This window comes from Falco naumanni, chromosome 4 (assembly GCF_017639655.2).
Source record: "Falco naumanni isolate bFalNau1 chromosome 4, bFalNau1.pat, whole genome shotgun sequence".
Lineage (NCBI taxonomy): Eukaryota > Metazoa > Chordata > Aves > Falconiformes > Falconidae > Falco > Falco naumanni.
The window spans coordinates 63,431,336-63,447,764 of NC_054057.1; the positions used below are offsets into that span (position 1 = coordinate 63,431,336).

Consider the following 16,429-nt stretch of genomic DNA (forward strand, 5'->3'; position numbering starts at 1 on the left):
CCAAAAAGAACAACTGTTTGTATAAAATAAATAAAGGAATGTTTTCCAGCTGGCTCGCAGCAGTTGATTTTGGCCTTAATCTCACTTTAAGCACTAAAAAAAAAAATAGCCCTCTGCCCCTACAGAAATCAGAGTGCATCAGCCAAGGAAAGACTGTGTTGAATATTTGGTTTTAAAAAACAAAAACCAAAACAGTGAAATAAGACAGTACAAAGTCATCAATGTTCAGAAGATATATTAAATAGTCAATATGGAGAATACACAGATTTACATGGCAGCCTTGCTTAATACAACCAAAACCCAAATGCTGATCCAGAGCCTCGAAAAGCAGCCCATTCACTTAGTCCAGCTGACTTTAGGAATGTCATAATGCTCAGTCAGCGTATCCAAGTGCCTGTTGAAGTCCTAGGGGAGAGAAAGAAAGAAAACCTTTAATATTGGGTGCTGACATCACCACCATTGAACCCCAAGACCCTCTGCTTCCCCACTTCTGTGTTTCAGAGGCAAACCAGTCCCTCCAGCTCATGAGTGATGAACACACGCCAGGCAAAGTGGGATAATTTAGCTCACCTCCACTCTCTGCTTATGGGTTTTTGAGGCTTTCTTCAGGATCCTCTCCATTTGCTGGAGGAAGACACGAGAGGTTACTCCCAGCACTCGCAGCCCCTCAGGGGCCACATCCAAGGGGTCGATTGGGGTTTTCAAAGCCCTACCCGCTTCTCCTGCATCTTCTCGTAGGCCACCTGTGCCGGGGTCCGCTTGTCCAGCCCGCGCTTCTTCTCCTCCTCCTGCTTCTTGCTGCTCACGATCTGCTCCAGGATCTGGGCCTTATCCTTCGCCTTCTTCTTCTTCCTGAGGGCAGAGGGAGGTCAGCGCCCAGCCCCAGCTGCCACCCCCCCGCGGTGTGGGTGTCCCCACCGGCTCCGGTCCGTTCCCCGACCCGGTCCCCACCCCGGTGTAGACGTGTCCCCCCCGGCCCCGGTGTCCCGTCCCGTTCCCCCTCGCGCTGTAGGGGTGTTACGCCCGGCCCGGTCCCCCCGCGGTGTGGGTGCCACCCCTCCCGGTGTAGGTGCCCCTGCTGGCCCTCCCTCACCGCTTGCCGCCCGCCAGGCCCCCGCCGCCGCCCTTCAGCCGCAGCGGCCCGCGCTGCACCGCTTCATAGTCCGCCATGGCGCCGCGCGGCCCCGCCCCGCCCCGCCCCCTGGCGGCCGCGCCCCGCCTCCTCTCCCGCGCTGAGGCGGCACCGCCGCGGGCCGAAGCCGCCCTGAGGGAAAGGGCCGAAGCTCCAGGCAGCGCCACAAAGCGATGCGGGCGCGGCCCCCCCACGCACGCCTCGTCCCATGCACAGCGGCCCATGCTGAATAACGTGTGCTTCTCTGAGGGCGCGGCGGGGGGGCTGCCGGCCTGCCTTCGCTGAGGGGACTCTGCCCATGGACACACGCACCTACCCAGCCGCTTGGTAATGGAGACCGATTACAGTTTTACAATAAACGAGGCAGCTTGCCACACACTGCAGTTGTGCAGTCAGGCCCTCCTCCCCTTGTTTTCCATATTTCATACTGCCTGTATGAATTGTATACCCACATGTTATAGTTGAATTGAAATAACTAGAGTCTGAAATAAATTCACTTAAGTATTTATTAAGGCAGGAAAGCAAAAACAGTGAGCTGGGCAGCCGGGGAGTCACAGCTCCATCCAGGCTCGCAAATTCCGACAAGTAACACAGCCCTTTTATTCTCAACTTCAAGGCCGGTTTAAGCAAACAGTTATGCTCTAAGTCCAGTAGCAAGAAGCTGTATATTACAAAACTAATCTATTTTTACACTAAAGTCTAGACAAAGACAAAGGTTGTCATAGTAACATGAGATTATGGTTTAACATTGGCCTTGAGAAGGTACATCTCCAACCTCATGGTTAACAGTTAACTCTTTTCTTGCCCGACAAAACATTCTCAAATCTGTTGCGGCAAGATCATTCCTTTTGTTAAAAAACCCTTTGATCAGCAAATTACCCTTAGTTACTTATTACACACACATACTTTCAGTGTAAATGCTATATATGTATGAACATAGCACAAACTGTATACCCACATGTATTTTCAGTGTAAATGCCATACACGCATCTGTATATATGCATGGCACGCTAATAATCATTAGTGGTAAGGTATATTAGCAGACTATGCAGAATAAAGGGAGAGAGGCCTTTATATACACTACCTCCAGTACAAACTATGATTAGCATTAGTGTCCAGTTGTGATAAACGCAGTCATGATTCATGTCAATAATAGAATGTAGTGTGCTAAGTGTAATTGTTGTATCCTGTGTAAATCTAAAACCTGTACCACAACCGTAATGAATGGGCATGTGTGGTTCCCCTGTGAGAAAATGTAAAAGCTCCCCCTTCCCCTGAGGCAATCGCTGCTTAGAAAAGCGCACCAAAGGAGATGAAGACCCTGAGACTTTGAAAAAGCGCGCCACAGGAGAGCCAATAGGAGGAGAAGGCGTACGCTAACGGCCCAGCGGGGAAAGAGCGGGACGGACATCCGGCGAGAGGAGATTGGTCGAGATCCGGGCATAAAAGATGCTGCTTTTAGGACTCAGGTGTGCGTGTAGTGGAACTAATTGAGTTCTCCGTGCACCCAGCGCTGGTTTTGCTTATTGTTTCTCAACCGGAATTGATTGAACCCCCCAAAAAATTGTTTTAGTTGTTATCGTTTATAACACAGTGAACATACAGAAATTACAGAGAAAAGCAGGAAGGATGAGGGGTTACCCGTTACTGCTACTGATTTCTAGGATTTAGTGCTAATTCTTAAAGAAGAAAGACATTCCTAGCACTTTATGGTTACTTTCCCATCCCTGGGGGAATGAAGACGCACGGTCCATGAAGCCAACCTGCTGCTTCAAAGGCACAGACAATCAGCAGCTAGTTGTTTGGCTAAATACTGAAACATGAGTCTGTTGTGCACACAGGAGACAGGTGAGTGATGCTGGATAAGAGCCTCAAGCAGCCAGATGAAAGATTTGTTGAAATGCTCCTATTATGATACTTTGCAGCCTGTGGAGTAGGGGAGCTGGTTACGTGATCCTCTGCTATACCTGAACCTTGTTGTTGTAGCTTTTAATAACTGAGTATCCCGACCTCCTATAAAGGTGCCTTTGAGGGAAGAATGATGGGACAAGAATCAGCATTCAGAGCTTGAAATGGGCAACAAGCAAACCGTTTTCACTCCAGAACAACTGGATGCATATCAGGTATAAAACAAAAATGGCTGTTTAGGCTGAATGCTGTATAAAGGTGAAGTTTTTTTAAAAACAATCTCTTTAAAATTATTTAGTAGTAGTACTAAATTACAGCAAAGATTTCAGTAACATAGTTTGATTCTTACATCAAGAAGGGTTATAAAATACTCCTAATTATATGCCGGAAAGAAAGAACTGTAATACTTGGCCATATATATTACAATATAACTTCTTTTAAGTTACTGTATGGGAAAAGTCTGAGGCAATGCATGCTAAAAACTGTTGTTACATCTTTTCTTATTTCGCAGGACTGCACATTCTTTACAAGGAAAGAAATTCTGAGGTGAGGCTTGTATATGCAATTATATAATTGTATATTGTGTACAATTGTTTGTTTGATTGATTGATTGTTAAATCTTGTATATGTGGGTAAAGGACAGAAATTGCAATGAAGACAGGTTACACATAGGGTGAAGTATTTAAAAAATAATTTAAAATTGGATTTACACAAATTTAAGGTGATACCTTTGAGCAACCTGAGCATTCATGTTGCTTTTTTAATGTACAAACCCCCTATGTTATCTATCCTAAATTGAGACAGACTTCTAAATTTTGTAACAAGGTACGAGTCTTTATCAGAAATAGATGTAACTGGTTATAATTTAGTGCATACTTTACCATCCTCTCCTCTCCACATTCCTCTCACCTTGTTTTGTGACAGATGCTTCAAAGTATACTGTTATTCTTTGGAATACTTTGCCTGGTTTCTGAACGATTGTGTCAAATTTTCTTTATCTTTCTTCACGTCTCCTTGTAAATAATAAGACTGATACTCTAAGGTACATTTTTCCCAGAGCCTTCATGCACCTCATCAAACACTCCATTTAATCTCCAACCATAGGATCTGATAAAGACAGGTTCAGTAGTCTGTTGATGTGGGACTGAGAGCCTTTACATAAAACCTGAACTTGTTCTCCTCTCATAAAAAATACTTACCAGGTAGTAGCGTACATAATGTTGAAGTTGCATTTGCCATTCCTAACCATCACGCATGATAACAGAAAGGGAAGTGTTCTGTTTCTGCATCTCTCAAGGGGCCATCACACATTTTTTGCTAATTTCTTTGAAGGGCAGAGCACAAGTGACAGTTTTGTACAGAGCATGTCCCTGTTTAGAACCTCAATACATGTGTCTGAATCCTATACAGGATAAATTATGAATGGTTCTGTAATAATTGAAATCTGAATCTGTCTCCTTTCCGCATGATAGAGGCCAGAACCATAACTCTATCATGAATAAGACATTTATTATTGATAAGGATCCCTTTTAAAATTCTGTCCTATTGTTTTGTTGATAACAGCTGTGAATGGGATTCTTACTCTAGCATAAGCACTGAAACAAATAGCATGCTGATAAAGTGGTGAATATATTCAAATTATTATATGTCTCTGCTATCTCTTGAACCTGAGTTCTGTGGAAAAACAGGTAGATACTTGGGGTCGATAAAAGCCTGCTAGAATTGGTCGCAGATCTTTCTTCCTGCATTCAGGATTTTATTCTGACATTTAGATGGATTCTTTCACGCTCCAGTTTAAGCCCGTTATTTTTGGTCACATTCACTGTGGATTTGGAAAAGAGATCCCTTTTGCCTTGCCACAAATGTTTGTGCATTTGGAAATTGGTTAGGTGGACCTTCAGGTTTAAGGTCTTCTGCCTTGTTGTCATGATCACATACATCATAGCTATGCTACATGCCTGAATACTACTGCTGGCCACACAGAAGCAAATCTGAAACTTTGTAAAAATCTGTTTTCAGACACAGGGTATCTAGTAGTTTGGCTGCCTGACCTATGTATTATCCTAATTATTCTGTAAGCATGAAGGCTTTATATTTTTCACCAGTTAAACTGTGTTCTTTTTAATACTGTCTCTTCCACCACCAAGCACAGAGCATACTAAATGCTTTTTAGTGACCGCTATCATCCATCTTGGTAAAGGATGCAAAGTGTGAAGAGTAATACAGAAAAGGCAAACACATTGTTCTCAGAGGTGTAAATAACATGTTCCCTAAACAAGCTTTTCTTTCTATTTCAGACTGTTTTATAGATACCGAGATCTAGCCCCACAGCTAGTTCCACTTGACTACACAGATAAACCAGACGTGACACTTCCCTACGAACTCATTGGCAGCATGCCAGAGCTGAAGGTACAGAGCAAGGAACACAGCTAGAATCGAGTGACACAGTTCAGTTTAATTTACCCTTTTTAAATAATTCATCCAGTACTAATTGCTGGGAGGCTGAAATACAAATAGATTTCAGCTATTGAAGTGAAAAGTCTTTCTGGAAGCTTCTAACAATTCCATGAAAACACCCTGAAATTGCACAAAGGTTAAAGAAGGCTACAGCTGCGTCTAGTGCTGATAATGTTAGACAAGAACGTAATAGCAGAAAGGAGAGTATTTGCCAAAAAGGGGTTACAACAAAAATCATCTTGCTGCAGTTGTCTTATGTATGCTGAAATAAATGCTAGTAAAGATGACCTTCCTTTGCTCCTGTGTTCTGTTTCCCAGGACAATCCATTCCGCCAGCGGATAGCAGAGGTTTTCTCTGAGGATGGAGGTGGCAATATGACTTTAGATGATTTTTTGGACATGTTTTCAGTGCTGAGTGAGATGGCTCCCAGAGACTTGAAAGCGTATTATGCTTTTAAAATTTATGGTGAGCAAAATGTGCAAAAAAGTAAACTTTGGGGAAATCCTGCAACTTCATGTAGGGGTGCAAAATACTCATTTTGTCACCACAAATGATTTCTAGCTCGGTATATTTTAAATACAGCCTTTCTTTTAATTGCATTTGAATGTTTGTTCTCTCTCCTAGAAACTTTTGCTCTTCTTTATCCTACTGCCACTTCCCATATTTATTTGGGATTAGGATTTTCTACAGAATTTACAACCTGAAATTATCTGCAGTTTTCAAGAGCAGATAAACATTTAAGAAATACTTGTGTCTGAGGGGCTGCTTGGAAAAGTGCAGCACCAGGAATTTGGCTGCCCATAAATCTGCAGGGTGGTTTTGGCAGGGGAGGTGGGAGGCAGGGAAGCACACTTCTAGCATTTTTCTCCAAGGACAAATGTAAAGATTTTTATTTTTTTTACAGTACTGTTTTCAGTTACTTTATGATCACCTAAAGCCAAACAATATATCAAACAAACTCTTTTCGTGTGATTTAAACTGTACATGATTCAGCAAAGATGTTAAAAAAAGTGAACCTGCACCAAAACTGCACCAATCCATTCTCTTCATTTAACTTCATACTATTTCTTGCATTTAGTTCAGTGTAGTGATTTGCTAGAATGATTTAATTATGGCTAGGCTACCCTTATGTATGATAAGGAGAAATTACTCCAGGATTTTTATTTTGTTACTGAATTTCTATACGGTAACTTCATTTCTGACTTCAAAGGTCTACTTACATAAATACGTTACAGCCTGGGAACCAAACGCTTCCTATTAGGTCTTGGCAGTCAACCATGTGAAATGCTGACTTATGTCACTTTGAATTAATTTTGTTTCCTTTGACAGATTTTAACAATGATGATTACATATGCAAATCAGATCTAGAGAAAACTGTTAACAAATTAACCCGAAATGAACTTACCCCAGAAGAAGTTAGCCTTGTATGTGAAAAGGTGATTTATGAAGCTGATGCGGACAACGATGGCAAGCTGTCTTTGGAAGATTTTCAGCGTATGATAATACGAGCTCCAGATTTCCTCAGGTAACATTTGCTTTTAATTTCTAACAGAAAATTGCTCTTAGTTTAATTGTCAGAAGTCTCTGAAGTGTGTGTTTTACATCTCTTCAGCCACTACAGATCACCACGCTTCCCTGACAGTTTCTAGTAATGCTGCCCACTGCAAAGACTGGGAGCACAGATGCTTGAAAAAGTGTGGAGGCTTCTTGACTTGCTTTTTTGAACCTCTGATCTACTTTTTACATGACAAAACATCCTTGTAACTTAAAAATTTAATGTGAGCACTTAGGCTTTGTTGATAAATACATGAGATGAGCTCATTGAATGCATGACTGTCTTAATGTGGATTCTGACGCACATCTTACACAAAGCAGCACTCAAATCTTGCAAAGAATAGGATCATTAAATAAATGCAAGTGCTTTATAGAACAGTTTCCAACTTACAGCAGAGTTTTAGGATTAATTGTAGTGAATCCTTTGAATAGAACACTATGTGACTGATCATTACTTCCTTTTTAATAGCACATTTCACATTCGAATCTGAAACTAGTGAAACGTAGATGGAAGTGCTTCTTGAACCTTCAACAACCATTACTTCACCCGAGATTACTGTCCATGAGAGCAAAATGAGAGGAGCAAAGAGGACAACTTCTGGTAACTGAACCAGTTGGAGAAGTCTTGTCTTATCTCTTTTAAAGGAACAATTTATTAAGCTCTTCATCAAGATTTCCCTGTAATTTAACAAAGTGTCTATTCCCCTTTCCCGGCTAGAGCAAATCTGGCCTCGACAGTGAGATGAGAAATATTTTTTTAAAGTTCAGATACCACCAGGTAGTAAAGGAACTTGTATCAAATTACAGCTTAAAAAAAAAAAAAAAAGCCTTAACCAGTACAAAACCCTTTACAATCGTTTCAAAAACACTGGTAATCAAAATTGTGTAAGCAACTCTTCTGATCAGCTACAGTCTTAACAAATGGTCCAGTGAATCCATTTGCTAAAGCATTCTTCCAGTGTATCACAGAAGACTGCTACACGTTCTGAGAATATAGAGCTCTCCATTACAGAATTTATACTGAAAAGTCAACGTACTTTAAAGGACTAGACAGCCTACCCCAGATTCCTGTCCCTCTCTTCTATTTCTAGAAATACCCTGTTTTTCACACTAGAATCCATGTGTACAAATAAGGAACAGGACTGACTGACTGAGTTTGTAAAATTCTCTTTTCATAAGTTTATTTATGCAGTGCTCAGGGTCCTATACAACAGAGTAAAAACATACATACTGTAATAAACAACAGTTCTGTTTTTAATACAAACATGAAAATCCATGAGAAGTGTTTAAGAAAGCAGTTGTAACATGGGAAGGGTGGCAGCCAAAAGTGATCATTCTAAAAACACAATTTACAGTTATTTTTAAAAAATTTGGGATGCATTAAGTTCCCTTCAAAACAAAGTTGTAAGTCCCAACTCGCGTTCAACGCAGAGCATATGATTCCTGCAGAAAGGCTACAGAGAACAGCCCGCTAAATCTGGATCAAATACAGAAACAAAAACTCCCAACAATCAGCAAAAGAGATGGGTCAAAGAACAAGGCAGCCTCAAATAATCAGACTGCACGTCACCATTAACGTTCAATTAAACAGATCTTTATTTAATCTATACATGAAGACAGAAGTTAATCATCATTCTTTCCCAACCCCTATGAACTTCTAGTACAAATGGAAACCATCCTCTGTGCAGCTGTTTGCCCGTTTCCTCTCCAGCATAAACACCAGCTGTTTCAAGTCCAAGAGAACAAGAAATCAGGGTAGCTTTTGAGCATGATCATTCAGCCAATGACACTGCCACCACAACAATAAAACTCTTAATTGTCAGCAAGATGATTAGCATCTCGCGTGACGGGAGAAGACCAAATAATTTTCAGCAGCAGTAAAGAGACTTACAATAATCCATAGGATTTATAAATCTGAGGCTGAAAGTCTGATGCTGGTGTAAGGCTGTGATGTCAAGGAACATTCAATGTGCTCATCAGCAAGGGACACAGACAACGTCAGTGTTAAAACGGCCAAGTGTTAGAACAGCAGTTCCACCCTTTACTGACAGGTCTACACCTGAAGGGGTGAAGACTATCCAAAGTACTGAAACCAGCCCCAGATAAAAGTCAACCACAGAATTCTATGATACTCATTAAAGTCAGGGAATTTGAGAACATGCTCAAAAACGGGTTTGTTTCTCTACAAACCAAGTGTTAATCAATTACCTGAAATTTTAGTGGCATTTAGACACCAGGAGTGCATAGTAAGCACATGGTTAGTTTTTTAGATCTACTTAAATTCCTGTTTTACAAATTTTGCATCCAATTTCAGACTTTCTCCTCCTTAGGTAAAAGAAAGCTTAGATATAAATACATTACCATCTGTATTTACGTAGTACCTCTTTTGATCGTTTCCCATAACATTCATACTTAAAAAGCACAGTAATTTAATTCCACAATGGAAACATCAACTACATATTGTACTTCTCCAAGATGTGATGTCCGTATTTAGCAGCGCACAGCCAAGCATACGTGCAACTGCAGTGTCTTTTTCTGCCTTACATTTGCATTTTAGCTTTCATATTGCTTACACTGATTTAATTTCTGTGTAGAGTCTGTATACCCTAGACGTACAGTGATGACTGTAGTCACAGTAACTGTATGAAGCTTCCTGAGATCAGGCAATAATGCAGTTGTTCATCAAGTAAATCCAATCATTTCGTAAAAGGAAATCATGCTATAAATTAGCTACAGACACTTGCAACAACCAGCATAAGTTTAAACAAAAAGTATTCACATACAAAGAGTTTGCTTTGAATGCAAAAGAGTAACTTAAGATTTAGAGAACGAGGAATGAGAAAATACAATCTCATCCTTCAAAATTTATCCACTTGTGAATTAATATGGTTTGCTTTCTCATCTCAAGATGAGTTACTGATTTAGATACTGTCAACTGGCAATACCCAGTATCACGGTGGACAGCCCACGATACCAAATTAGAGTAACCACTTATTTTTCCAGTCACTTTGAAAAATAAGTCTGGCTGCAACATCTGGCTATACTGAAGTAGAAGGATGGATGCGAGACAATCCACATTTACTACTAAGACAGCAACAAGCCATCAAACAGAACAGTTTTGTGCAGGAAAACAACATTCAGACCATGCCTTAATCACCTGCCCAATTCCGCCTCAGGAACTTCTTGAAGCACAGAGTCTTTCTTTAAAAGCATCCTTGTCTCAAGACGGAAGCATTGCTTGTCCAAACTACAGCTCTGTATTAATGACACTTTGAAGCACGTAATGACTAGAAGGCTCTTCAGTAGCTTAACATGATTTTATCCTAGAAATACACCTTTGTGTAAATCCACTATGGTGCACGTTCACAAAGTCCTCACGCTAAAAAGCCACAAGTAAACAAACAAACAAACAAAGCATCATAAGGTTCTGGCTAGGGGAAAGCTTTAGGTATGATTTTAATCATGAACAGAGCTCACTGTAATCTGCTAGCTATTAAAAATAAAAATATTGGTAGCATATAAAATGAAATTTTATAAACCAGTAACTTACACAGTAAAATTTCCTTTTTCCATTTTAGAAAAACAGCCAATATTCCTGTTGAGCCCAATTGCATGCTGCAGATTTATAGAGTTTAAGTATGAATCTGATAGATCTTTAACTACAGTAATGCTTAGGAGTGCTATTTTCAGGCCAGAATACAATACCACAAACTTGAAGAAAACAAAACTGGTGAGTAAATTCATGAACTTTAAAATCAGCTTTAATTTCACCCTCAAGTGAAGTTGTCAATGTAAACAAAGCATGTTAACAATTCCAGTGAGTCGCAGGACACAGCCGATACGTTCACTCGAATTAAATACACCATAATGCCAATCGCTTGACAGCAGACTTTGAAATACATGGCTCTTATTGGCTCCTTATTCTAATTAAGTCTCATTAAGAGCCAGGCTTGCAGCCTCTGAACTGAGAGCAATTAGATACCTAGGAGCTTCACTTGGCCGTTACATTTTAGATATTGGAATGTAATAGACTGTGTTTATAGGAATAAATACATAGAATATTTCCACTGAGTACTAGACATCATTTGCATTGATGCATGCTATTAACAGGTTTGTTGCTGCTTGAAATCTGAAATGATCAATACAAAGCAGCAAGGCAAAACTCAGTTTTAAAAAGTTTGTTTTCAGAAAGTGTTCGTATGTGCAACATTTATTTGCATATGTGAGTGAGTGTGCATGAGAACACACGACTGGAAGCAGTGCAATACATTTTCTTGTCACAATTTAAAATGAGCTACTACATCACAACAGATCCGGTGTCATTCTCAACTGGAGAAGGAAAAGCCGCCCACTGTAACGTCACAAGTTTTGAGCAAGTGTCCCTACCTGAACCACGTTGTCTGTTTCTCTAAGAACAGATGACAGATCATTTGCACGGGCCTCACTGTAGCAATCATCTCCTGTTAAATGTCTGGAGTACTGAATTAAGCACGGTCAAGCCTCACATAGATAAAGTAATTCCTGATGGTGAGGATCCATTATATTTACAGCACACTTTGGTTTTTTAAAAAAAATAGAGATTCCTTTGAGGATTATTTTTTTTTTTTTGTTAAAACTTCAATCGTACTTGCGGATTGTCTGGAGTAACGCAACTGAATAAGGAACAGACAGGTAAAGGATTTTCTCTGTAGTAGCAAAGTGGTGGAGATGCAGAAAGTTTCCTTCTACCTTCTGAAAAAAGGTATAGGCCTGTACTGCTCACCTAAGTGCATTTATTTGATGTTCTGATGCAATTGTTGTATATGCATCTACAGACACGGATATGCACATGTATCATGTATGCATACCTGCACTTCATTAATATTGGCATTTCAATTCCTTATTTGGATCATAACTTAATCTTTCTAATTTGGATACATTACGGATATGAACAACAAGATTGAAGCCTGTCAGCAAAGGCGCTATGTCACAGGTCACGTCCGATCTGTACTCCCTCTGCTAGACAATACGCATGCCCAGTGGCAATCTGACAAAAATAAACTTGTTTCATCTCCAAAATTGAAGAGTCAGACAATTACTAAAATAAACGATTTCTTATTCAGATGGTCACAAAGTGACAAGGTATGTTGAAAAAGCTAAGTCTGCAGACAGAGGAAATCTCACTCAGAACAGGCACAGTCCAGTTCCGTTGAGCAGAAGCTCAGGTTAAGGCCATGTCCCTCACAGAAGAACACATCGGAAAAAGCTGCTTTTCTTTTGCTGGTCTGGTGTGATTTTGACTCCCTGGTTGCTGCCTTGTGGGCTATTGCCTTCCTGAAGATGCAAAGAATATTAAGTTACTTATTGATACTGAACAGCTTCTTCATCTGTTCATTTTATTGACTCAAGCCTGCCATATCCAAACCCCACTATTAAAGTCAACAGCAGGTTGCACTCAGTCACCCGAGCTTTACGGCAGCCACTGTGAGAACCCACAGGACTGCACCCGCTACTTTTGGCCTCCACTAACATGCACTGAATCTGTTCTTTCTCTAAACTCAGACAGCTAAGATTAAAAAAAAATATATATATAAAATTACAGGACATGTTTGGCTCTTGCTGAAGCAGTTCAGGATCGTCAGCAAGACCCAACAAGGGCACGTCCAGTCACATTAAGGTGGAATGCTTTGTAAAAGTAGAAGGAAGCTTTGTTAGCTTCATTTCCTACGGAGTAACCTGACATCAATGTGTGTTCGCTTATGGCACAAAAGATAACCCAATCGTTTCTCAGGACACTTTCACAGAAGTTACCAAAAAAAAATTTGTTCTTCACCTATTTTTAAACATACTGGTTTGAAGACTGCCCTGAAGTACAAAGCGGGCCTCCTCTGCGAATTCATATAGTTCCATTTTTTAGCCTGCACGAGCAAGAAGTATCATTAAATTGCCCTACCACTCACTTGACTTCTCATAAAACAAATAAAAGGTAATTTTATTTGGAAACCCTCAACCACTGCAGCCAATTCCCAAAATGCAGAGACAATTGTTTATTAGCCAAGGTCAGACAGCAGCTTGACAAAACCAAAACCAAGTTTCTGTAACCTTCAGCGCACCCCCCCATAAAAGAGACCACAAAGTATTTGTTATACACTGTGAAACAGCACTTGCCATTGGTGGGGTTTTCCCCCCTGTTTAAACACAGCGCAGATAGAATAAAAGTCACTTACCAACTTCTTGTCCATTTTTGCTTTGATATCTCTCGCAAGAGTGAAAAACGCCTGTGACAAGTAAAACAATTGTTACATGGTGAGTAAAATACATTCTAACACTTGTTCAGCAATAAGCTGCCGCCCCGAGTTTCTCTGCATACTGAACTGAAGAATGAGCAATAAGCTGCCGCCCCGAGTTTCTCTGCATACTGAACTGAAGAATGGCACATTTTCAGGTTTTTTTTCCCCCCTCCAGGCTCTAACAGCCCCTATCCAACCCCATGACCTCCCTTCCAAGCTCGAAAACCACAATGGTACACAACACTACAGCACCACCCAGGGCAGCATGGTGTGAAAATATCGGCCTTTATCAATCACATCGCTGGTTGCAAAGACAGAAGCCAAGCTGTCCAGTGTGCTGCTCTAACACCCTTGTGTTATGCTCTCAACACCACGTTCAACCTAAATAAATTAGCATAATCTTAGACAACAACTTCATAACCCAGCCGTGGTATCAGACCACCATGTTTTGCATCCAACCGGGATGGGCAAGCGCTCTCCCAGCTCGTTTGCACAAAGACGACAATAAATACAAGAGAAAGGTTACGGTACTTACGTTCTCTATGTTTATATTTGCTTTTGCACTGGTCTCCATAAATTTAATTCCAAAACTTGCAGCAAGCTGAACAAAAGCAGGTTTCATGTTAGTTGGGTACTTGCAGGAACTGCTCTAAGTACAACCACCTGCGCCAGATCTGCCCCTCCTGGCGCAATTCAGAGGAACTTGGGATTTACTCAAGCAGAACAATTTGCAAAAACCAGGAACTGAATCTCCCTGCTAGTAGCATCTATTCTGTCCGGGACTTGTTCTGCTGTTTTACACGCTGCGCACATTTTATTCTGCTCCTTTGTCTTTTTTTTTCTTTCTTGCATAGACATGTCAATCCCATAACATTGGCAGCGCACAGACATACCTTCTCCACCTTGACTAAGTAACATCTGATGCCTGCAAAGACAACACTGCCTGCTTGTCTCAGCGGCTTTCAGCCAGAGAGAGACATTTCCTCACTGCCAAACACTAACTCACTTTTTCTTCCTTTTTCTAAGAACAAATCCAGCTCATTTACCAGATAACTGACAATTCTTAACACAGACTCATCTTTTTATCAGAATGGGGAAACGTATTGCAACCACAGCCTGGGAAACATCCAATAGTTCTGCTTAGAAATACCGCTGTACCAAAGCAGCATACAGACAGCAACAAATGCCATTTTTATACTGTGAAAAGTGTAAGCTGAAATACGTTAAAGCTAGAGCCCTTACCTTCTCCCCTTGCTCTCTAGAAACTTGTCTTTTGTCATTTGCATCACATTTGTTCCCAAGGATCATTTTTTCAACATCTGGAGAGGCATGCTGAGATAGAAACAAATCAAAGACTTGGGCTTGGGTTTTTTTGTAGATAAATATTGTACAAAAGAGGAGACACACATCGAGTACCTAACAGAAACACCTGTGCTAAGCATTGTCTGGATGTACAGGCTCCCCAACCCCCTCCTCCCAGCCACCCAGCGCATCCTGCACCATGACAGCTCTCAGATCACTTCTGGTGGCTGCAAAACATCATCTCTTAGGTCACCTCAGCACCGAAGGGGGTCCAGTCCCCTAGCTGGCTCTCGTGTGCCAGCACGACCAAGTACTGTTAACCACAAGGTTACAGGTGTTATTATTACTGGTTTTCCTTCAATTTATTTTCCACGTTCCCTCCAGCACATAAATTTAGAATAAATTTGATGCTGCTGAAGCAATTCAGTTTCAACTACTTTTGGAGGAAGAAACAGCATCTTTAATGTTCAGTAAGTAAATAAAGAAATTACCTCTTCAATATTCCTGACCCAGTTCCGAATATTTTCAAAAGATTTTTCATTGGTGATGTCATAGACTAACATAATGCCCTAAAGATGAAGAAGGAGACAGATCGTTTCAGCTATCGCAAGAGTTAAGTCTCATCCATAGCAGAAACGAACAATTTAACAAAGACAACTTTTAAAACAGCCGGTTCACAGCTCCATTTAGCATTTAATCACAGTTTGTGCCTTGCCAGATCTGGCTCACGGGATACACGTATTTGCAGAGCGAGTTACAGAGGAGAGCGGCCTCCCGGCACCCCCGCGCTGCCCCAGCACCGCTGGAAGCAGCAGCTGTCGGCGCTCACGTGTCAGAAACCAGACAGGTCCGCGTGCTCCACGCCAACCCCGGCGGATTTGACTGCAAGGGCTGCACGGCCCGGTCTCGGTTCAGCGCGACCCGCACGGCTCCTACCATTGCTCCCCTGTAGTAGGCGGTTGTGATGGTTCGAAATCGCTCCTGCCCGGCGGTGTCCCTGCAACAGACACGACATGGGGCTCTTGCAAACATTCGCACCACCACGCTCAAGTTAAAGCCACCAAAAGTTTTAATTAAATGGAACCAGTCTTTGGTGCGCTACAGCTGCCTTCTAGGTTTTTAAGGTTTCGTAAATTGCTGAATAACGGGTATAAAAACTGAAGGGAAACCTGCCGGCGGGGCAGGGGCAGTGGGCACCCGGCGCTCGCTTCGGAGGAAGGGCCCTACCAGATCTGTAGTTTGATCCTCTTCCCGTCCAGCTCGATCGTCCGGATTTTGAAGTCGATACCTGCAACGCGGAGCAGCGCGGTGACCCCCCGCTCCCGCCGGCACCCGGCGCTCTGCTCTGCCCCTCCCAGCCCCGCTTCCCGGGCTCCGGGCAGCCCCGGCCGAGCCCCCAGCCCCCCCGGGGCCAAGCACCCACACCCTGGGGCCAAGCACCCAGGACCGAGCCCCCAGACCCCCGGGCCGAGCCCGCGCGGCACCCTCAGCTCCGGCGGGGCCTCCACCCACCCGCCCGCCCCCCCCGGTTAGAGCAAGCGGCGCCGGGCCCGGCCGCCCTCACCGATGGTGGAGATGAAGGTGGCGTTGAAGGCGTCCTCGGAGAAGCGGAAGAGCGCGCAGGTCTTGCCCACGCCCGAGTCGCCGATGAGCAGCAGCTTGAAGAGATAGTCGTACGTCTTCGCCATGTTCGCGGGCGCCGCCCCTCGGTCGCGCCCGCCCCCCGCGGCCTCTCACGGCCCGCGCCCGCCGCCCGTCACGGCCCGCCGCGCGCCTATTGGCCGAGCCCGCAGCACGTCACCGCCC

The 16,429-nt window shown here is 42.5% G+C and overlaps 3 protein-coding genes across 4 annotated transcripts; 1 reads left to right on the top strand and 2 right to left on the bottom strand.

Annotated features, from left to right (window-relative positions):
- Positions 1-218: 218 nt before the first annotated feature.
- On the bottom strand, positions 219-1,214 carry FAM32A (family with sequence similarity 32 member A). The gene is made up of 4 exons (XM_040591819.1): positions 1,094-1,214; positions 714-852; positions 571-624; positions 219-405 (listed from the first exon to the last, which is right to left on the bottom strand). Exons 1-4 carry the CDS (start codon positions 1,168-1,170, stop codon positions 337-339), a joined length of 339 nt encoding a protein of 112 aa, XP_040447753.1. The 5' UTR covers positions 1,171-1,214; the 3' UTR covers positions 219-336.
- Positions 1,215-2,663: 1,449 nt separating this feature from the next.
- On the top strand, positions 2,664-8,106 carry CIB3 (calcium and integrin binding family member 3). Its single transcript, XM_040591600.1, has 6 exons — positions 2,664-3,255; positions 3,552-3,586; positions 5,338-5,449; positions 5,816-5,963; positions 6,828-7,023; positions 7,522-8,106. The coding sequence occupies exons 1-6, from the start codon at positions 3,205-3,207 to the stop codon at positions 7,541-7,543; spliced, it is 564 nt and encodes a 187-aa protein (XP_040447534.1). The 5' UTR covers positions 2,664-3,204; the 3' UTR covers positions 7,544-8,106.
- Positions 8,107-8,203: 97 nt separating this feature from the next.
- On the bottom strand, positions 8,204-16,345 carry RAB8A (RAB8A, member RAS oncogene family). 2 transcript variants are annotated; one of them, XM_040591599.1, is made up of 8 exons: positions 16,188-16,344; positions 15,851-15,911; positions 15,560-15,620; positions 15,115-15,192; positions 14,564-14,653; positions 13,857-13,922; positions 13,259-13,309; positions 8,204-12,365 (listed from the first exon to the last, which is right to left on the bottom strand). In XM_040591599.1, the coding sequence occupies exons 1-8, from the start codon at positions 16,309-16,311 to the stop codon at positions 12,273-12,275; spliced, it is 624 nt and encodes a 207-aa protein (XP_040447533.1). In that variant the 5' UTR covers positions 16,312-16,344; the 3' UTR covers positions 8,204-12,272. The 2 variants fall into 2 exon arrangements, with proteins under 2 accessions (XP_040447533.1, XP_040447532.1); XM_040591598.1 differs by lacking the exon at positions 8,204-12,365 and adding an exon at positions 12,380-12,949 and having other exon boundaries at positions 16,188-16,345.
- Between the last annotated feature and the right edge of the window lie 84 nt (positions 16,346-16,429).